We start from the raw sequence: 24,012 nt of genomic DNA, 5'->3' as shown, positions 1-24,012 counted from the left end.
CAACCCATCTTAAATCTAAGATTTACAAGACAACCATCCTCCCTGTTGCACTGTGTGGCACTGAATGTTGGGCAGCAACAACAGGGACTGAAAGCTGTCTCCATGCCATGGAAATGCAAATACTCCATTGGATATCAGGCATCTCCCTTCTTGATCACATCACAAATGACACCATTTGCATTTTGGTGTGGCACCTATTATAGAGAAAATGAGAGAAGGCTGGCTCCACTGATATGGACATGTCCAGAGAGCAGCACCTTCCACTGTTGCCAAGACTGCCTACCAATTAGAAGTTAATGGCCGGTGACCCCGCGGGTATCCAAAGCAGATGGCAAGACACCATCAACAAAGATATACAAGCCATGGGCCTGCATTCTGGAGATGCAGCTGATTGTGTACAGTAGTGTTCAATGATCCGAAAAGCGGACCCTGTACCTGTTGGAGAAGAAAAGGAAAAGGAGGAGGAGGATTCTACAAGAGGCTGCCCTTGAGCATTCAGAAACTGGAATTGGTGCAAAATGCAACTTCTCACTAATTGTTGGGTTTTACCTCCAAGTATACACGTGCCTTAGTCCCTATCTTCATTGCTAGTAGTTGTTTGAATGCAGTTCAAAGTGCTGATTTTCCCGCCCTGTAAAGCCTGTATGCTTGTGCCTGGTATTTCCAGGAGCACCATTTCCTATTTGAATTGGCCAAAGCAGTATGCCTGAAGAAACACTTGATTGTACTCCAGGTCCAAAGAAGTGAGGGCAACTTAGGCCAGGAGATACTACTTTTGTATTGCAGCCTCCTGTGGAATTACCTTCCCTTAGAATTAAGGCTTGCCCCTTCTGTTACAAAGTTCCTCAGAATGGAGTTCTTCTGGACAGCATTTGGTGAATTTCTATATTGCCACCATCTTTAGTAGTAGTAGTGGTAGATGTATGTATTGGCTGAATTTGCTTTTTCATATTTTATGTCTAGGTTTTTATAAGTTTATATTTGTTCTCTGGATTTTTAAATTGTTGATTATAAATTATGAATGTTTTACTGTTGATGTTGTAAAATGCAGTGAATCTGTAGTTGAGTACACATTATATAAATGGAATGAATGAAAGAATAAATATAAAGCAGAATGTTCTCGGGAACACTGGCATACTCAGTTTCCAGACACCAGAGTTTTACACAAGCTGTTCCTGTTCTTTAGAGGTATACTACTAGTAAAAGGGTGGATGGCGGAAGTTAATTATTCAAACAAATTCTCCTAAAATCATGAAACTATGATAGGAGGATATCTATGTTCCATTTTTCTACCCTAATCCCGATTTTAGATACATGCATTTCCTAATAAGACCAGCCAACTTTTCATAAAGCTGTAGTATACTTGCAATAGTTAATTCACAACTGTTTCATTAAATTGTGAAATATATATTTATAATTTGTGGAATGATTAATTCATTTTTTTCACACAAACTTCTTAGTGGAACTAAATCACTCAAGCATTTAAATTCAAAAGAATCCACAGAGGTAAAACACTACAAGCATTTGCTGCACAAAAGCCTAAACAGGGAATATTAAAATATGAAGAGTGTGAAATAATGTTCCCTGAATAAGATAGGGATGGAGATTATATGAAATGATGGGATTGGGTTATTGCTTTGGAAGAAGCAGATACTGATAGAGCTAAATAAAGATTCTTAATCGTCTGTGTTTTGAAAACCTCCTGGATACACACAAGATGTATTTAGCAATCTGAAGTTTTATGGTGTAATGATTAATGTATTATATAATCAGCTTATATTTAGGTGTTAATGAAGTTTTTTAAAAACCTATGCTCAACCATTATCTCAAAAGACTTCATTATTAAAAGCAATTTTAAAGACAATTGCAGCTGATCAGAACTATTTCAGAAAAGCAAATCACGTGTGCGTCTGTGTATGTTTGTGTTTATATTTGTTTGAGTTCCAAATTATTTTTATCACTTAATATTCTAGAACAAGAGTTATGAAGCAGTTTTTGATTTCAGTGGGAAGAAAAATCCCTGTTATTTTCTTTGTTTCTATGATTCATCACAATGTGTTTCAGAGGAATATTAGACTGTTAAAACCTCACTATTTTTCTGATTACTGTATATTCTCATTTTGCTTTATACAAAAAATATCCATTTATATCCTGTTAAAATAATTTAGAGATAAAAGAGATACTGTATATTTCAACTACTTCCAATAGGAGAGATTTCTGTTGTTTTGTTTTAGTATTAGTATTAGTATTTATTGAATTTTTATACCGCCCTTCTCCCGAAGGACTCAGGGCGGTTCACAGCCAAGATAAAAACAGTGATAATGTACACATAAAACAATAATTAAAAAACTTATTAGATCTATGGCCAAATTAAAACATTTAAACCTTAAAAACCCCATAAAATTTGTATCAAATATTCAAATATTAAAAAATTAAAACTATTTAAAATTTAAAATCCCTAGGCCAGTCCTGCACGAATAAACAGATACGTCTTCAGCTCGTGGCGGAAGGTCCGAAGGTCAGGCAGTTGACGAAGTCCAGGGGGAAGTTCGTTCCAGAGGGTGGGAGCCCCCACAGAGAAGGACCTTCCCCTGGGGGCCGCCAGTCGACATTGCTTGGCAGACGACACCCTGAGAAGTCCCTCTCTGTGCGAGCGTACGGGTCGGTGGGAGGCATTCGGTAGCGGCAGGCGGTCCCGTAAGTACCCTGGCCCTAAGCCATGGAGCGCTTTAAAGGTAGTGACCAAAACCTTAAAGTGCACCCGAAAGACCACAGGTAGCCAGTGCAGCCTGCGCAGGAGTGGTGTTACATGGGAGCCACGTGCGGCTCCCTCTATCACCCGCGCAGCTGCATTCTGAACCAACTGGAGCCTCCAGGTGCTCTTCAAGGGGAGTCCCATGTAGAGAGCATTGCAATAATCCAAGTGAGAGGTAACAAGAGCATGAGTGACCGTGCATAGGGCATCCCGGTCAAGGAAGGGGCGCAATTGGCGGATCAGGCGAACCTGATAAAAAGCTCTCCTGGAGACGGTCCTCAAGTGATCTTCAAACGACAACCGAGAAAAGAGAACGCCCAAGTTGCGCACCCTTTCCATTGGGGCCAATGATTCGCCCCCAACAGTCAGCTGCAGCTGACTGTACCGGGGTGCCGGCATCCACAGCCACTCCCTCTGGGAGGGATTGAGCTTGAGCCTGTTTCTCCCCATCCAGACCCGTACGGCTTCCAGGCACCGGGATAGTACTTCGATAGCTTCGTTGGGGTGGCCTGGGGTGGAAAAGTACAGCTGCGTATCATCAGCGTACAGTTGATACCTCACCCCAAAGCCACTGATGATCTCACCCAGCAACTTCATATAGATGTTGAACAGGAGAGGCGAGAGAATCGACCCCTGTGGTACCCCACAAGTGAGGCGCCTCGCGGTCGATCTATGCCCCCCTGTCAACACCGTCTGCGACAGGTCAGAGAGATAGGAGGAGAACCACCGATAAACGGTGCCTCCCACTCCCAAACTCCCCAACCGGTGTAGCAGGATACCATGGTTGATGGTATCAAAAGCCGCTGAGTCCTATTAGACCAGGGCAGAGGAACAACCCCTGTCCCTGGCCCTCCAGAGATCATCAACCAACGCGACCAAAGCCGTCTCCGTACTATATACGGGCCAAAACCGGACTGGAATGGGTCTAGATAGACAGTTTCATCCAGGTATTGGGGTAATTGACATGCCACCACACTCTACAACCTTCGCCACAAAGTGAAGGTTGGAGACCGGATGATATTTTCCCAAAACAGCTGGGTCCAGGGAAGGCTTCTTGAGGAGGGGTCTCACCATCGCCTCTTTCAAGGTGGCAGGGAAAACCCCTTCCAACAAAGAAGCATTGATAATCCCCCGGAGCCAGCCTCGTGTCACCTCCTGTGTGGCCAGCACCAGCCAGGAAGGGCACGGGTCCAGTAAACATGTGGTGGCATTCAACCTCCCCAACAACCTGTCCATGTCCTCAGGAGTCACAGGGTCAAATTCATCCCAAACAATCTCAACAAGACGAGTCTCTGACCTCTCACCTGGATCATCCCAATTTTGATCCAGTCCATCCCGAAGCTGAACGATTTTATCGTATAGATAACCACTAAACTCCTCGGCACAACCCTATAAGGGGTCATCCCGCACCTCCTGGTGAAGGAGAGAGCGGGTCACCCGAAACAGGGCGGCCGGGCAGTTATCTGCCGACGCAATGAGGGAGGAAACGTAGGAACGCTTCGCTTCCCTCAATGCCACTAGGTAGGTCTTACTATAAGACCTAACTAGTGTCCGGTCAGCTTCGGAACGGCTGGATCTCCAGGTACTCTCTAGGCGTCTTCTCCGGCGTTTCATCTCCCTCAGCTCCTCGGAGAACCAAGGGGCTGGTTGAGATCTACGCCGGGTCAGAGGCCGCAAAGGCACGACCCAGTTCCCAGGCCGCAACTAGTTCTTCAGCCGTGCCATGGGCTAGATCCTCAGGGAACGGCCCAAGCTCCGTCAGGAACCTCTCCGGGTCCATCAGGCGCCTGGGACAGAACCAACGTATTGGTCCCATCTCCCTGCGGTGTTGGGTGGCGGTCCGAAAGTCCAGACGAAGGAGAAAATGATCTGACCATGACAAAGGCTCTGTCACTAAATCTCCTAAATCCAGATCATTTAACCACTGCCAAGAGATATAAATCAAATCCAGTGTGTTTTTAATAGTTTAAAAACAACTATTAGAAAATAGATCCAACAGTAGTTGCTACTCCATTCTAATTTTTATTTCATGGCTTAGAACAAAAGTTATAAATGTTGTGAAATATTTTCTTTGTTAAATCTGGAAGTATTTCAAGGCATACACTGAAGATTGGTTCTTGTACTCGAAGACAATTCGTGGTTTTTCTGTCCGTAAGATATAATATTTATCTCAATTTACTGAAAAAAACCCCCTAAAGTTCTGTTCAATTAAGCCAGGGGTATCTGTTGTGACCTAGGCTTCCTGAGTCATTAAAACATATGAGTAGTCCCAAAAACCTCTTTTATTGCAACAGCTGTGAATCATTCACAGCTGAGTCCCAATTAGTTGCAAAAAGTCCGGAAGAAGTCCTTCAGGATAATCACCAACCTTTATCTCCCATGACACTTTGCCAAAGGCCTACTTGGCAAAGCCACACGGCTTCCAGAATCAAACAGAGATGCCGACTGGGAACAGATTTTTTTTTTATTTTTAAAAGTTTTTTATTTATAATACAAATTAAAAACAGTGGACGTAGTGTGACATCTCTGGTTTAAACATTTTCATCAGTTTTTGTCATATAATTGAGACATTTCCTTATCTCTATACATATTAACACTAATTATCACATTTCAAATACATATTTTCTTTCATCCATATAGGTTATTTCAATATCTAATTCAATCGTATCTATCATAACAAATTAGCATAAAAACTTCCAAGCATCTTACTCGTCCTATATCCCAGCATTTCTCCTCCTTTCTAGCCAATAATAAAATTTGTTCCAGATTACATAATACTCTGATTCATTCTTATCTTTACGTTCCAAGGTTAGTCTGTTCATTTCTGGGCAAATTAATATTTTAGCTAACACTTCTTCTGTAGGGGTCTCTTTGTTTTTCCATTTTTGTACAAAAGCTAATCTTGCTGCTGTTAGAATGTATAACATTAGGTAAATTGTGCACTTGTTGTATTTGTCCTCTATAATACCAGTAGAAAGAATTCCGGTTTTGCTTCTATATTTTGCATTAGTATCTTCTCTATCCATTATCTTATCTGGTGCCAAAATTTTGCGGCTTTTGGGCATTCGCACCACATGTGATAAAAGGTCCCTGGCACTGCCTCACATGTCCAACACATCAACGAATCTGTTTTGCTTATTTTTGCTAATCTTGTGGGTGGGAGATGCCACCTATAAAACATCTTGTATAAATCTTCTTTGTATGTAGTAGCTAAGGTAATTTTTATGTTTCTTTCCCAAAGATCCTGCCACTTGTCTAGATCGATACTATAGCCAAAATATTTGCTTCAGATTAACATTGTTTCTTTTACTTGTTCTTCTAATGTATCTTGTTCCAATAGATAATATATTTTCCTTATTCCTTTCTCCTCTGTTCTTAATAAAATTTTATCTAGTCCTGTTAACTCTGTTTTTATGCCCCAATCTTTTTTATCCTTCATATACTTTGATTGCACTTGGAGATGTGCCCACCATTCAAGAGGAACAGAATTAACAATGTTGCTTTCCTGCAAAGTGCCCACGTGTCTTTGGTCCTCTTTTAAACCTTATGGGAGGGGCCAATCATCTCCAGGCCTTACTCCTGAGTCGTCCCTTTTTTTTTTAACTGTTTGTGCCTTCTAGCAGCTCTGCATATGCATGCACTAGGAACAGACTCCTGTTCCTCTGCCTCTCTGCTGTCTGCCTCTGGAGGCTCCGGAGTCCTTGCATCACTCCCAGATGGCCCTGGTCCTATCTCTGCCTCCGACACAGAGCTCTCATCTGGGCCTTCCCAGACTCCAGGACTGGAGTCCCCAGCTTCCTTACTGTCCGACTCCACTGCCAGCTCTGCAGGCTGCTGGCGGACCACAACAGTATCAAACTCAAGGCCTACAGGCCAGATCCGGCCTGCAAGGTGCTTAGATCTGGCCCACAGGGCCTGTCTGGAAATAGCAAAGGACCAACCTGCGGTGCCTCTGTTTGCAAAAATGAGGCGCGGGTGGGGTGCACCCTGTAACAGGTTTGGCCTCCGCAGTGATCCAGGAGGCCTTCCAGACCCAAAACGGGGCTCCAGAGTACTGCAGGAGGCCTTCCTTGACTCAGAAGGTTATAAAAGGGAGGAAAAATAAAATATTTTACCTTTCAGGCTTACAGGATTCTGCTACCAGCGTATGCTAATAATTTATAGTTCTAGTCTTCCTATGGAGTCTTGATCTGGTCTCTCTCATAAGGTTAAAGTATTAAAGTATTAAGTATAAGTATTAAGTATTAAATTAAAGTAATTAAATAAGTATTAAAAAACAAAATCAGAGAAATGTATGCTCCCTATTTTTATAAGTTTATAAAACCAGGTCTGTGGAGGTGTGGTTCCAAGCCACCCCCACCCAGCCCTCCAAGGTCAAACCCAATCTTGTGGCCCTCAATGAAATTGAGTTTGACACTCCTGAATTAAACTGTAATTTCCTGCTCATTTTTATAGCATGGCAGTGCTTTTAATTATTTCCACAGAGTTTGGTTCAGTTTGGTTATATACCATATATTCTTATTTGATTATCTTACTTGAGAAAGCTATAAATAAACGTTTTGTTTTTAATTAAGTTTGCAATTTTATTTAGTAAATATGTATATTGGCTACATTCCAATGTTGGATATAACAACAATGAACAAAGTAAGTTAAATAAACTATCATTTGAACCTTCATGAAGAGAGGCATGAAGAAACTAAAAGAAGCAATTATTAACTGATATTTCCAAATGTTTCCAGCTGCTGATCTATGGTTTAGCAAATTAAGCCATACATTATATATTATCCAAATAAGTACACTTTAGTAAATCATTTCAGCATTCTCTGGTAGAAGCTCTTAAAAGACAATTCGTTGGATAAAAAAGCAGTAAAGTCGGGCGTAACTTTATTAATGGAAAGAGCTCCCATTGCTCAACTTTTGTATTTCTTCCTCAATTTTGTTCTATAGAATCAATACAGATTTGAAGGAACAGGATTTTCAACGATTCCTCAGCTTATAGAATATCATTATACAACAAAACATGTGATTACAAAGAAATCAGGCGTTATTCTTCTGAATCCTATTGTTAAGGTAGGTGTATTTAATACCAATGGTGGAAACTGAAGTTTGTTTTTTATTTGTTTGTTTGTTGAGAATAAGCTATATGGTATTTGTATTTCTCCTTTTTATGAATATTTGATTTTTTGTCATAATTTTATTGTTACTCAAAAAAGTTAAAATACGAAACTACAAAAAAAGAAGAAGATTCACAGGAACAAGTAAACTAAAAAGCAAAAGAAACAAAACATTGAAAAACTGCATTTAGAAAAAAAAACACAAACACAACTACATATATTATTCTTTCTAGTTGAATTCTGATAAATATATTACAACAATGTTAGAATAGAATAGAACAACAAAAGTTGGAAGGGACCTTGGACCTTCTAGTCCAACCCACTGCTTAGGCAGGAAACCCTATACCACTTCAGACAAATGGTTATACAACATTTTTTTAAAAATTTCCATGTTGGAGCATTCACAACTTCTGGAGGCAAGTTGTTCCACTGATTAATTGTTCTAACTGTCAGGAAATTTCTCCTTAGTTTTAAGTTGCTTCTCTCCTTGATTAGTTTCCACCCATTGCTTCTTGTCCTAGTCTCCGGTGCTTTGGAGAATAGCTTGACACCCTCTTCTTTGTGACAGCCCCTGAGATATTGGAAGACTGCTATCATGTCTCCCCTAGTCCTTCTTTTTATTAAACTAGACATATCCAGTTCCTGCAACTGTTCTTCATAAATTTTAGCCTCCAGTCCCCTAATCATCTTTGTTGCTCTTCTCTGCACTTTTCTAGAGTCTCAACATCTTTTTTACATCGTGGCGACCAAAACTGAATGCAGTATTCCAAGTGTGGCCTTACCAAGGCATTATAAAGTGGTATTAACACTTCACGTGATCTTGATTCTATCGCTCTGTTTATGCAGCCTAGATCTGTGTTGGCTTTTTTGGCAGCTGCTACACACTGCTGGCTCATATTTAAATGGTTGTCCACTAGGACTCCAAGATCCCTCTCACAGTTACTACTATTGAGCAAGGTACCGCATATACGGTACCTGTGCATTTTGGGTTGTTGTTTTTTGCCTAAATGTAGAACCTTACTTTTTTCACTGTTGAATTTCATTTTGTTAGTTAGTGCCCAATGTTCAAGTCTGTCAAGATCCTTCTGTATCTTAAACCTGTCTTCTGGAGTGTTGGTTATTCCTGCCAGCTTGATGTCATCTGCAATTAGTTTCCCACCCCTTGAGAAACAGGCCCCATTTTTTTCCCCAACATCTGTTTAAAATTATTATCCTGTCATCTATCTACTGTATTAATGGCCAAATAGTTAACAAATAGAACAACAAACAAACAAAAAAGGCAAGAACAAAATATCACCCGTTGTTAACAAACTAGTGTTGTATTCAACTCATAAGACGTTTACCATGGCTTATTTTCTATCCGCAATCATCCCAACAATTAACTCTGATTTGTCCTGGATCAAATATCCATGATTGTACCTTAATGCTATCTTTTATCAATTGTTGTCTAGTTAAATATAGTAGACCCATTCTTCAAAATCGATCAATCTTCTCCAGAAAGTCCAACTGAAATTATTTTCCTAGTTGTGTGTGATAAATCCATTCCCCAAACTTCTTCACTTGTCCATTCAATTTTCTCTTATTGTGAAAGAGTGCAAGCTTGAACTTTGGGAAGGCATGCATAATCCCCTCAGGCAGTTCTATGTTTAACATCTGTATCAGTCTTCTTCATCGAATCTTGCCACTCTCAAATTAAATTCCTTTGGTGAATCTAATTTAACTCCAATTACTTGCATTTGGATGTTTTTGCAAACTTTATTATGTTGTTAAACTGTTTAAAAAAGTTTTCAACTTGGGTTTGCATATTATCAAAGGGTCTTTTTTCTACCAGCCATACTTAGTTGTCTGTAATCTGATACATTGTTGCTCTGGTATAACTTGGCAAGGGAGAGGTAAAGATCCTCTGAGACTGGGAGGATATTCCTCAGAATAGAGAGGCAGATGTTTCAGATGTTTCAATCCAGGATAAAAAGAATTTTGAAAAAATAACCTTCGAAGTGTAGTGAAAATCCAAAATAGATGTAAATGAAATATAAACACTTCCAGTACTCCAAGGCATGCCGTGCTTTCCTTATGGAAAACAACGGTTATTCAAAAAATCAAATCAAAGGAGAAGAGCAAGAGAAACAGATAAAATCCAGTAGGAAGGTAAAATAAACAGGCTGGTCAACTTTTGAGATAGGAAGCAAAGCAAAAACATAAGCTTTAAAATGCTTGTTGACCACCCAGGTTTGCCTAAGAGAATGGTCTGCCAAAAGGAAAAAGATGGATGACCTAATTTTCCACTGCTCCCACTAGGAATTGTAATCTTCAAGATACCTTGTCCTGGGTGGGTCCACACTAATCCAAAAACCATCTTGGGTCATTCCTAAATGTTACCATTCAACTCCAGATAGCAGGGCTGCCAAAGAATCAGTTGAAGAGAAAAATCTCCTTACTGTTCAGCAGCCATCTTTGGGAAGAGTCCATGAATATTTTATCTTACTTGCATATTTTGTTTCTGAAATCATGTAAAAAACACTTAAACTTTATTCTTTCAAAGAGTTATGCAAGCTCAGACATACTTGAAAGTTAAAATGTCAACCAGGCTGAAATTACTGCTTCATGTTTTCTTCTGCGTTGAGGGCAGACACTTGGGAGCAACATTGGGATAAGCAAAAAGTGGATGGAGATCTGGGATTAATTATGATGGGCCAATTTGGTGGCATGAAGATTTGGGAAGGACTCTGGATAGCAAGTCCTTATTGTAGTTGCTAAACAAGAACTATCTGTTATATTAGTCCTCATTATGAGAAGTTTTTTTCTTTAGCTTTTACATAGGCTTTTGGTTGTGGTAAATGGATATTTTATCCTCTGCTTCCCTTTACAACATTTCTTCACAGTGATTTGTATAAATGTATTCTTCCAAATAGGGGACACGGTGGCTCAGGGGCTAGGACGTTGAGCTTTCGATCGAAAGGTCGGCAGTTCAGTGGTTCAAATCCCTAGTGCTGCCGTGTAACGGGGTGAGCTCCCGTTACTTGTCCCAGCTTCTGCCAACCTAGCAGTTTCAGAAGCACGTAAAAATGCAAGTAGAAAAAATAGGGACCACCTTGATGGGAAGGTAACAGCGTTTGGTGCGCCTTTGGTGTAGAGTCATTCCGGCCACATGACCACAGAGACGTCTTCAGACAGTGCTAGCTCTTCGGCTTTGAAACGGAGATGAGCACCGCCCCCTAGAGTCGACAACAACTAGCACGTATGTGCAAGGAGAACCTTTTCCTTTACCTTATTCTTCCAAATAATAGCATGTAATTATTATTAGAATATGAACCCAGACAGTGAAACAGGTGAGGACTTCTAGTAGCTACTTGAAATAATGCTTTCTGAATAAAGTAGTATGTATGTGTATGTATCAGGGATAAGTTAGGAAAGAGATTGTTTAGGGCTGGGCAATAATCACTGAGATTAGTAATTTACTTTATCGACTAAAACTATACTCTGTGAACCTACCTTAGTTGTAATCAGAGGTGGGTTTCAGTAGGTTCTAATCAGTTCTGGAGAACTGGTAGCGGAAATTTTGAGTAGTTTGGAGAACCCGGTAGTAAAAATTCTGACTGGCCCCGCCCCCATCTATTTTCTGCCTCCCAAGTCCCAGCTGATTGGGAGGAAATGGGGATTTTGCAGTAACCTTCCCCTGCCATGCCCGCCAAGTCAAGCCACACCTGCCATGCCATGCCCACCAAGCCACACGCAGAGAACCGGTAGTAAAAATTTTTTGAAACCCATCACTGGTTGTAATAATGATGTCAGATTTATCTTAAACCTTTTGTGCTGCTATTGTAATAAACCTTTTAGATAAGAAATATTTGGGGTTTACTGAGGGCCCTGACAGCTCTCTTGGTAATGGAAAAACCAACCTTTCTAAATCTACAATGTTCAGCTATTTTTTTGAAGCTTTTTCCTTTCAATGTTCAGTACATTAATTCACCTAAGAATTAATATAAAGCTTTGATTTATTGATTGAATGAAATATTATCAATATTCTGCACAAAAATATCCTTTTAAAAAATCACTTGTTTCTGAACAAGTAAAACTTCTGTAAATATTGTCAAGAAAATGGGGGGGGGGGTTCTTTTTAGCAAAAAACTGGACCCTAATGGTGAACTTTGACTGGCAGGAACTATTCAGCAATATATGAACATATTAATCATGATAGTAGGAATATACTATAGATCTGGTTTGGGAAATAGTATGTAGACTTATAATATATTTTAATGAATACTGAATTCTTTTTTAAATAATTCATACCTATAGAAATATTCATTTGTATTTATTTTAATTGGATTTCTTTTAAAAATCTTCAAACAGCTAAATTGCGATCATGTTCATAAAATTAGACAAATCAATTCATTTAACAAATAATTAGTGTACAGAGGAATTTCAAATATTTTGTTAGATTTTTTCATATGATGTATGCAACACAAATGCTTTCTTCTATGTTAAGTACCGCTTGATCACTGCTTGCTTGCTTATTTAAAATTCATGCAAGGTGAGTCCTTGGCAGGAGTCCTTGAATATTTTAATTCTCCTTTCATACAAAATTATCCTACGTGTACCCATTTAGTAATTGAAATTTAAATTGAAGCATTACAATTGATGCTATGGAACAAACAAAATGATGTTCAGTTAGTTTATTGAATAAATGTTCTTTTTTTTACTGTGTCATTGAGGTAACTTTAATAGTTAAGGCCCAATTACATATCATGTTCACTGTATGTCAAGCTAGGAAACATAATGGCAAAATCTTAATAGAATTTAAATTAGAAGTGCCAAAAACATTAAACAACAATGTGTGAGTAATTTTTTGAAAGAAAAAGAGGTAAACAAAGATTTCCTTTTATGCTTATATATAAAATAATAACGTGTTACCAATTCAATTATCATTAGAGTAATGAAAATTCTATTGTAGCGATCATTGCCCAAAATATTTGAAGATAATAGTAACCTATATACAGTATATATATGTTTTTGTAAATATGTATTACTGGTAGTAATAAGGAAATAAAAAGTTAATGTAGAATATTCATTAGAATTTAATATGTTTTCTGAGGTTAAGTATTTTGATCATGATATATTGCAATTGGGTCAGGTTCATTGGCTTTCTGTTTATTTAAAACATTTAAAATGCTAGTTTAGAATCTTAAATCCTTGTACAATTCGCTATCATGTTATCGTAAGACGTATTTGAAGCCATATTTTAGAAAATCTGTTGCATTTACTTGGGGCATATTTTGCTATGATGTCAGGCATAAGAGACCTGGTGACAGAACTTTTAGTACCTTCAAACTTAGAATTTCCTTTGATTGCCTTCTTCTGTTTTAAGGATAATAGTCCTTCAAATCCCCACCCCACTACCTGTTTAATACATATTAGAGATTGAATTTATACCATTTGAGCCTTTTTTTTACAATCATTTCACATGATCATCTTTACAGAATAGCTAAATTCTGCATCCTGTTTTGACTCAGTCAATTGAGTGTCTGATTAACATAGTTGTAATTAATGGGAAAGCCCTTTGAACCAAAGTTCACACATGCTGTCAAATTTCTACTCTCCCCTCCCCCCCAATTTTAATTCTGTTTCAAGATAGCTGCTTGAGTGCAGGGTCCTAAAAACAATACATTATTTTTTCTGAGACTTGGAAAGAAAAGTGATTCTTTTAGTAAGAAAATTGCCTCTGAAATAGGCTAACCAGAAAAGAGTGTTGAACATTCATCATAATTGACAAGCATTGAAAGAACAGGACTGTATTTCAGATTCCCATCTACTGGGGTTTCCCTGTGGAAAATGTAAGCCTTTCTGTTTCTGTATGAATCATCCAAAAATAGTTCAAGTGGACAAAGCAGCAACTGAATCTTAAAATTTTGCATAAATAGAGAGGATTTTTGCCAAGGTGATGTTGGACTCTATTTTACACACTGTGATATGGAACAGTCTAATTGGAGATGGACAAAACCATAGGTTTATACAGAGATTTTGTTTTCATGAAGTATATATGGCCTGAGTGAGGCTCTGACATGAATCAGTTTAAAAAAAAATAAATCAGTAGGAAGAGCTCTTAATATATGGTGAAGCTTGAACATTTTCCAAATTTGGAATTGCATAGCAATCTTTTTTTGCATTAAACACACTTTTCCAGTGTGTTTTTGATTTGCTAGCAAGCAGAAACAAACTGCATGAGATCTGCTCTACTTTCTAGCAGATACATATGCTTGTGTTTTGCAGTCTCTTTGATAAACATTGAAGTGAACATTCCCTTGAAACTGCTTCTTGAAGTAACACAGTTTCCATCCTCCTAAGAGTAAAAGTAAAATGGCTGCATTGCAGTGCTTTATTTGCTTTGGTTACCTTCTGTTGGAACTGCTGATTGAAGTGTCAGACTTAGTAGAAGCATCTCACTCAGACAAATCATATTGCCTTTTTACCTCCAGGAGAACTGCCACAACATCCATTTGTCAAAAAGCACACTTCTGAGGCAAAGCTGAGCTACCACACACAGGCCTATGATAGGTTGTATTTGGTCTTGTCACAAATGCCTCATGTAACCGAATATCTGTAACTCCTAAATATTTAAATAAGATTCTGGCTTGATGGTTTATTAAATGGCCATTGAAAGAGTAAATAGGAAAGAACAAAGTGGTCTTTAATAAACAAGTGCAATAAAAAATGTTAGGAGAAAGAAAAAAGGCCAATTATATATAAAATGTTTTATATTGCTTTTCCTCTTTGGCAAGTAATTTCAAGGCTTTGAGCCCCTTAATCTGAATTTAACAATTGCTTTGCAAGTTATATTACCGTATATACTCGAATATAAGCCGATCCGAGTATAAGCCGAGGTCCCCAATTTTACCCCAAAAAACTGGGGTAAACTGGGGACTCGAGTATAAGCCGAGGGAGGGAAATGAGGCAGCTACCGGTCAGGAAAGCCTCCTCCCTCAGCCGAGAAGGCTGGCGGCTCCCCGCCCGCCCTCTCACTGCACCGCAGGGCTTCGCTAATGCAAAAGCCCGCCAAGTTTGTACCATCCGTATAATGTGAAAAGAAAAAAAAAAAAAATATATAAAATGTTTTATATTGCTTTTCCTCTTTGGCAAGTAATTTCAAGGCTTTGAGCCCCTTAATCTGAATTTAACAATTGCTTTGCAAGTTATATTATGTCCTCTGTTGCTTTAATACAGAATGAAAAATAATAGAACTTAGGAAATAAATAAGGTTTCAGTTGAAGCTCCCCTCTGTTTTAACCTGCCAGAGATGGTGTTCTATACTAATACAGTATATATAAAATTGTTGCTAAGTTTCCATTGAGTGTACTATTCAGTGCAGCTGAAAAACATGTGGAAATGTTAAATGAAATATATTGAAAAAGATGAATTTCCAGAGAGTAAAAGTTATATATGAAACAAAAGCATTTGCATCCATGAATTTATAAGCATATAAGGTGTCGTAAAAGAAAGTATGTCTTTTTCAAGTGCTAATTTATCCATAGAAGTCCACATGAAATGAGCATGATATGAAAGTCAATCCATCAGTCAGAGTAGAGGGTGAAGCCATCCCTCATGTCCAAAGTGGAAAAAGAGACTTGAAAAAGTCTCTTTTTAAAGCTAGCTTCATTTCTAAGCAGCTGATTCACATGAGATGAGCAGCAGAAGGCTGTTGTGAGGAAGGACTTTGAATCCTTCACCCCCACATTCATGGCTTTGTACTTCATTTGGGAAATCTTTATAAATAAGACTACAGGTTTCATTTTTTTTTCCACAGAGGAAATTTATCATTCTATCTATTTCATCTAGTTCACAAAAGGCACAAATTTGATTTTATTCCTTGGGGTTTTTCTGTTTAAGTATTAAATTGTTAATAGTTTCACACATAATATCAAGCCACAAACATGGTTCACAAAGTATCATGCCCACATTTACATATTAAAGTGAACAAAACCTTCAAAACTATAGTCTGCCTTAATGTAAATATAATCCAGTCAGTCTCTTGTCAATTTCTTTCCCTTAGAGTTTTCCAGTAGTTAATGTCCCCCCATTTTACAGGCAAAATATTGTCATTTTTGCCTCCCTTGCTGTTTTCTTTTTGTGCTTTAATAACAGTTGTACTTGAATGAAGGGGAATTTTATAGGATGATGTCATAATTTTGTTCATTTACTACTAAACTTTTCATCCCTTCCCTGAATGAGCTTTTGCCTTTCTAACAGCTGGTGTCCTCAATTAGCTACATGTTTCCCCATAGCAAAAACTTGTTACTTTCCAGATGGAGGCAAAAATTATTTGATTAATGATGGTCTATTGTTTGTGCTCTTCTGTTAACTTAGAATGTAGTAAATGTAAATTATATATCAGCATATGTTCAAACTTGTGCCCTGTTCTGGGGGTCAAATAATATTTTGTGAAACATTTGAAAAGCAATATTGGCTTATGGTATAAAAGTAGAAAAACTGAAGAAAAATTCAAATTCATAATATGGAAATGCTCTGCTTATTTCTAGAAATTAAGATGGAAAGGGGATATTGCTGTAGGATAGCTTATCTACTCTTAAAGAAAAAACTAGTCTTCAATTTAACTTAATAGCTAAGGTCAACATAAATATGCAGATATTTTATTCAGTATTACTCATAGATAATTAAATTAATTTATAGACTATTCATTTACTGTTGAAAATAATTTGAAAATAGGTTGCAAAATTTGCATATACAAATTTATTTTTTTTATTGAAAAAATGTACATAGCCACCCATCTTACGATTTCATCTTATGAAATTCAGCCTTAACTATGGTGGTGCAGTGGCCAAAATGCGGTATTGCAGATGACTCTGCCCACTGCCAGGAGTTTGATCCTGACTGGCTCAAGGTTGGCTCAGTCCTCCATTCATCCGAGGTTGGTAACATGAGGACTCAGATTGTTGGGGGCAAAATGCTGACTCTGTAAACTGCTTAGAGTGGGCTGTAAAGCACTGTGAAGCAGTACATAAGTCTAAGTGCTATTGCTAGATGGCTACCAGTAATAATAAAAACAAACAAGTCCAACAAAGAAACAAGAAAAACCTGGCACCCAATCAACAATATCTATCCAACTATATGTCTCCCCAGGCTATCCCAGTGATAGTTGGGATATCCAGTAAAAACAGCTGTTTCTTTTTCTTATGCTGTTTAAATTGTTATAGTCAATGTTAGAACTTTAGTATCTTGAGTATATTACTGAGGACAGCCCAATTAATTTTTTGCAAAGAAATATCTGGGACGGAAAATGTTGACTTTAATGAATGTGGAAAGCTTATATCATAAAGCAATGGTGTGAAAAGGCATTAGAAAAGCAGCAGACATAATGACTAATGTACTGGTTTAAATAGTTGTAATATTTTCTGACAGCTTATTTGATTGCAGTTTATAGTACAATTTTGTTTAATTATTGGTCTGAATAATTATACATCAAATGTATTTCTCATAAAGAAGTCTTTAAAATATCATCTTCATGCCTTTAAACCAAATAGTTTAAACCACTAAACTGTGAAACGTTTCATCTTTTATTCTAGTACTTATTTTCTTCTTATGTGTGTGTTTGTATTCATCATGACTTTGGGTGTGGCTGCGTTTGTTGGTCAGACTCTAATTGTGGATTGCTTTTAGTATGTTGACAAGGACCTATGGCAATTGCAAGGGGGAGTTTGCTAGGTTCTACCTTGACCAGAATGCTGGATGGAATTGATCCTTCTTGTTGAGATGCACCTGTGGATATGGCCATCAGCTTTGAAATGGGTATCATCAGTATAGTTGTTCCTCATCATTTGTTGTTCCTCATCATTCATGTCATTATCATTAATTTGAATGATTAAATCCAGACAAAGTACAATACTGTTGGTAAAACTGGATTCAAGGTAGATGTGAAGTTTATTTAGCACAAAGTTTTTCTTTCCAACAAAGGGTATGGGACCACTCCTTGGCTCCCAGTTGTTAATGGATTTGCATATGAAGCTATGGCAAGGAACATCTTTCCATAACTATAGTGATTGCCCCAACTTTGATTCTTCCTGAGCTTGTTTGACTTGACCATTGCTATCTATGCCTTGATTACATCTTTTATGAATGATTTCAATGTGCATCTGCTGTTGAAAAATGACTAACAATAGTTTTTAGTGCAAAATGATTAAACAAGCTGTTGTCTGGCACAAGTTATGTATTATGTGTGTTAAATGTGGTCCAAATCCAAGAATCTTGTTTTAGCTTGTTTAATCATGATTGAATGGAAGAAAAAAAACCCAATTGTGCTTGGCAATAACTCGCCAAGCACAATTTAAGATATTAATGTTGAACTTTAACACTCTAAATAGCTTGGGAACTGATTATCTGAGAGATCATCTCTGTTGCTTTAATCTGTCCAGTTATTTAGATCAGCAGGAGAAATCCATTTGGAGATTCCCCTGCTGCCAGAAGCCTGCTTAATCATGGAAAAGGGTATTTTCCTGTATTCTTAAGAAGTACATTTTATAAGCAGGTACCCTTGCCCTTCTGCTCTCCTAGTAAAATTATAGAAATCCATCTCTTTTACCAGGTGCTTAAACAGAGGTTCAAGTTACTGATTTTAATTTTGTCCTGGTTTTAATTATATAGCAGTATGTCAGGATTTAAGTTAGATAAATGAATATCACAAATAGGAATTAAATTAATAGGAATTAAAAGAAACCAACAGAGGGCTGGACAATGAATAATGAACATATTTGTCTGCTATAATTCTTTTTCAGAAATTGAAGAAATGCTCATTTTTCTTTTTAAAGACTTGGGGTAATAAATATTGCTAATATTGCTTTGAATCTTCCTAAAATTGTTGCTTTAATTTGAGTGCACTGAGTTAATATATCTCTAGGTTTGCCTACCTGTTTCCCTCAGTATTATTCCTTTATGCTATGAAATGTATAATCAGTGAGAGGTCCTCTCAAGCATGCCTAATAAAGATCTTTTGCTATTCTGCTTAATGCAAATCATCTTATTCTTTTCTGATAGCAATAGCACTTAGGTTTATAGACTGCTTCACAATGCTTTACAGCCCTCTCTAAGCAGTTTACAGAGTCAGCATATTGTCCCCAACAATCTGGGTCCTCAGTTTACTTCATTTTTCAAGTGCCTTTGAAATGTAACCACTGATTTTATCTACCGGATACTTGTTTCTCTGCCATATATTTTATTAAAACCAGATACTCTGTCTTACAACATTTTTCATTAGATGATCAATATAGGGGTAGTTCTTTAAGACTCATACCCATAGAATCTGTCTTTCAACCTACAAGCTGTTGAAAGTTCTATAGGATATTAAGAATGCATCCAAAGTTAATTCTGCCATTTACTTGGTATACAATTTAAAATTGAGTGCTTTGGATTTTTTTCAATAACATATCTTCAAGATCTCATATCTTCAAGAGTTGATGATATTGGTTTTCCCACTGCAGGTTTCTTCAGTGCAAACTAAGATACACTTGGTTTATATTTTCATGGTCTGATCTCCTAAGAGATATTTCAGTAAAGATACATAGCTAAAAATATAGAAACAATGTTAAGATAACAGTAACCTCAAAAGTTCTTTTAGGTAAATAGGTTTTTGCTTAACTCTTTCTAGCAGTGGCAATAAAAATTTTGGATTAAAATGTATATAAAATCTTTAAAATGCTCTTTAAGTAAAATTTGTTGAAAGGGCTCTTTGAAACTTTTATATCAAGCTTATAAAGCTATTGCAAGCATATAGTCAGTTCATCAGTATTATAAATATTTGGGCTTTTCACATGTAATATAATAAATTTTAATGATTTTTTCAGTAATATTTAAAAATGATAGATGTATTCATATATTAAAGATAATATAGATATATTGTATGGGTATTATATTGAGCCAAATATAATCCTATTTGATTAGGAATTTGCCATGATTTTATTAGCTGATTTCAAATGACCATCTTTATCTTGAAACTGTTTAGTATGTGGTTGTCTAGTTTCATCGAATCATACTTCAGGAAGAAAGCCAATGATACGAATAAGAAATACTTTTAAAAAACAAAATATTAATGTCTATTGCTGCAGGATAAAAAATGGATTCTCAATCATGAAGACGTCATTCTGGGAGAACTACTTGGCAAAGTAAGTAACTATCAAAGTAATGGGGAAACTCCTAAATATTAAACCTTATTAGAAAACACCGTCTTCTTTCAAGACATAGCAGTTATTAAGCCTTCTCAATGCATGATAGAACACCAATTTATGTCCAGTTTGTCTCTTTAGTTTGAGATCTTTCTAGAATATCAGCTACAACCACGAGAAGTCAGGAAAGAACAAGCAAGACAGGACTGTGAGGTCCTTGGTGCTCTCTGAGCTTATTTGAGAGAATACCAGGACTCCACAATTTAGCCCTAAGCTATAAACAGCTTCTTCTATTCAAGATAGGACTGTGGGGACTTATAACAGATTTCAGCACAGATCATGGAGGGCAATATGTAGTATATGAAGGTATGAATAAAAAGGAATGAAGATTAGAGTTTTTTTAGTTTGCAGTTGTTATTTTAAATAATTTGAAAACACTGTCACTTCAACTTATTTTTTCAAACTCAGATGTAATAAAAGTCTTGTACTGTATGTGTATGAATGTGTGAATTTTGCATTCATTCAATTCAAAATTACCTATTATTGAATGAAGACACGTTGGTTAATCTTTCTTTATATCATCACCACATTGAAACGCTTAAAAATCACTTGAAGAATTTTGGCTGACAGTTCAGAGAATGATTTTTTTAAGTGAAAAGGTACTGAATTCACAATGTACTTAGTAAAACTTAGAAAGATTAGGGTAGGGCCAAGGATGCTAATTCTAAAACTTCTTATAGAATAGAATAGAATAGAATAGAATAGAATAGAATAGAATAGAATAGAATAGAATAGAATTTTTTTATTGGCCAAGTGTGATTGGACACACAAGGAATTTGTCTTGGTGCATATATTTTTTTTAATTTTATTTTGTCACAACAGTATATACAATCATCAACATAAAAATAACTCATCATGAGAGAAAAAATATATATAAGTAAAAGTATAAGTAAAAGTATGCATATAATATTATAATGAAGAGAACAATAGGACATGCTCTCAGTGTACATAAAAGAAAAGATACGTTCATCAAGGTACAACATTTACAACACAAATGATGGTCAATATATCAATATAAATCATAAGGATTATAATATGTCTCATTCCAAATGCTGATGAAATACTCTGTCATGTGCAAGTTCATACATACCATTAATATTGCTAATTTATTGTCTTATTAAATATAAAGTTGCACTCAATAAATGTATTAAATGTCAGGGGTGGTAAATAATATCAAAATATGATTTATTTAAATATTTATTTTTCCTTTTTATTTAAAAAGAAAGAAATGATATGATGATGATATATTTGAATATAGAAACATATTCTATAATCTTAAAAAAAATTAAGAAACATTGCTTTATGGAGTTTACTCCTTTAAGATTTAGTCATATTATGGTCTCCAAAACAGAATCACTGTTAAAAGATAGGTTTAATTTCATTTTTTTCTAGTTGATATTGCTGCTTTGTATAGCAGTTTGCTATTTGTATTCTGAAGAAGAGTCATATGCCCAGGCCTAATATGGTTTTAATAATATATAATAATGTTATATTTGAAGTGATTATTCTCAAATCTCTTGGGTATTGATGGTGACATGAGGAGAAATTATACCATGGGTTTCTTGTATTTATCTTTTATTTTGCCCCATTGTCCCAGTACTATTGAATTGCAAGAGTACCAGAACATTCTTTTTAAAAAAAATTTTTTAATAAACGTTTAAAATAATTTTAAAAGATGGTAACACTGGAGGTAAACTGTGATAAAATTTAATATAAATGGAGTCTCCACTAAAGAGAACACATTCTTCATATGATCTGATTTCACAAGGAATTGCATAGGAAAATTGCTAAAACTGTACCTGCATTCTTCCAAACAATATTATATGAGTTATTATTACTCTTAGCACTAATTTATTTTTTGAAAAATCCTCTGGCAACACTTATAATTGTGTGGGCACATGTGTGGCCATGCACAAGCCTTTGAGTCAGTATTGACTCCTGGCAACAGCCTGGACAACCCCTTTGTTAAGAAATTTTCTTAACAAAATTTCAGGAGTAGTTTGCTTTCTAGGGCTGAGAGAGTGTGATTGGCCCAAGGTCACTCCACTGGCTTCATGTCTACTTGATTACCCACTGTTATAACAATTTAAATATAATTTTTGAGAAATACTAACATAAGTAACATGGGAAACACCACAATTTTAAAATATGAGCTCTACCCCTTTGCGGCATGTGCAAGTGCAGCAATTACATTATGATACTTACTGATGTCAGCCTGACTCGTCTTGTCCCCTGAAGATACTTCTGCATTGCACTAGTTCATGTGTTAAAAACAATATCTACTTCTCTAAGTCACATGAGCTTATATATAAAAGAAAATTAGTATGACTGCATTGAGTTAAGGTATTCTGAGATTTTATGCATTTAGAACATGATTTTGTTCACTGTTTTCTTCACTGATAACTTCTAATATTTACAACTTCAGGGTAACTTTGGTGAAGTCTATAAAGGAACATTAAAAGATAAAACACCTGTTGCTGTAAAAACGTGTAAAGAAGATCTTCCTCAAGAACTGAAAATAAAGTTTTTATCAGAGGCCAGGTAAGAAGTAAAAAAAATACCAAAACATATAATTTTAAAAGTCATTTGGTGGCTGAAAATATTTCCCACTTCAAAATGTATTTCAATTTGAAAGTGTTTATCCTATTACATTGATAATAATGTAGAAGTCACTTAAATTAAGCCTCTCTGGGATGGGGAAAGGGCAGAGAAATCAGCAATGAGAACATTATCTTAGATTTTTTCTATATACAAAGTGTATATTTAGATCTTTACTGTTTTCTGAAGCAAGATATGTCTAAAATGATACTCTCAAAAATTCGGGAAAATCTTTCATGGTTTGTCATTAAATTTTCTGGAAGAACAAATGTAAGTGAATGAACTTTTTTCTTATGATAAATTAAAGAGCATTTATAGATTGATATACTACATTGATGTGAGGAAATTTTCCACCTCTTTTCAGAATACTCAAACAATATGACCATCCCAATATCGTAAAACTTATAGGAGTATGCACTCAAAGGCAGCCTATTTATATTGTGATGGAGCTTGTTCCAGGTAATGTCGGTTTATAATATTATTTGTAAATATATTTATATGCCATTTTTCCTCTATTTTTCTCTTTATCTCATGTTTGTATTTTGTTGTCTTGGACATGCATTTTATGATTTTTAAATTACATCATTTTGGAATTTAAACGTGTGATTTATCAGATTAGATAAAAATGGCTTGAGGAAATTCAAAATAATATTAATATTTTGCTTTTGCCAGGAGAGGGAAGTAGTATCAAAATCATAGCTTTTAAATATATCTCATTATAATTTTTTCTAGAACATGGAAGTATGCAAATCTTAGCTGATCCATGTTACTTGTAAATATTGAATATACAGTATAAGAAAAAAAGTAAAAAATGCCTCTGTTGTATGAGTTCTATTAAAAGTATAAAGAAATATTGATTAATTTGTCAAGTTCATGTAAAAGAAACAACGTTGAAAGTTAAGAGAAACTATATTGCAGAATTGTTTTCACGTATTTTCCACATGGTGATCTCCATGCATGAATTTTTGTATTTGTAATGTTAATTTGTTGCAAACATTGATATGTTTTGCAACCTTTGTGCATGTTGTGATAGAAAGCAAAATATAATCCTAATGTCCCTTTTACAAACAAAACCCCATTCTTTAAAATTTGGTTTTGGAGAATAAATGGTTGTATTTTTGCTAAACTGCATTTGTATATATTTATTTATGCACAACATATTTTTGGTAAGACTGGGGAGAAAAAGAATGATTAATATAGAGAAGAGAAAAAAATTTGAAGCCACAAGATGAATATTTCATTTAGTTCATTTAGTAAAGTGGGTGTTGAAAAGATTTTATATGCAGCAACCATTGATGGCTGCTGGTAGGTTTTACTCTAA

General features: G+C 36.1%; 1 protein-coding gene across 14 annotated transcripts in view; it reads left to right on the top strand.

Moving 5' to 3' along the window:
• Window positions 1-24,012, top strand: part of FER (FER tyrosine kinase) — a 132,669-nt gene that overhangs the window by 64,975 nt on the left and 43,682 nt on the right. For all 14 annotated transcript variants that reach the window (XR_009153150.1, XR_009153151.1, XR_009153149.1 and 11 more), the window contains 4 exons: window positions 7,703-7,825; window positions 19,977-20,033; window positions 22,519-22,634; window positions 23,056-23,150. Coding sequence is in view for 11 of the 14 variants with exons in the window: in XM_058166514.1 (XP_058022497.1) it covers window positions 7,703-7,825; window positions 19,977-20,033; window positions 22,519-22,634; window positions 23,056-23,150 (391 nt within the window). In the remaining 3 variants the exon portion in view is untranslated. The remainder of the gene's footprint in view (window positions 1-7,702; window positions 7,826-19,976; window positions 20,034-22,518; window positions 22,635-23,055; window positions 23,151-24,012) is intronic.

The sequence above is a fragment of the Ahaetulla prasina genome, chromosome 2 (assembly GCF_028640845.1).
Source record: "Ahaetulla prasina isolate Xishuangbanna chromosome 2, ASM2864084v1, whole genome shotgun sequence".
In the NCBI taxonomy this organism is placed as follows: Eukaryota; Metazoa; Chordata; class Lepidosauria; order Squamata; family Colubridae; genus Ahaetulla; species Ahaetulla prasina.
This window is presented reverse-complemented; position numbering and strand designations above follow the sequence as displayed.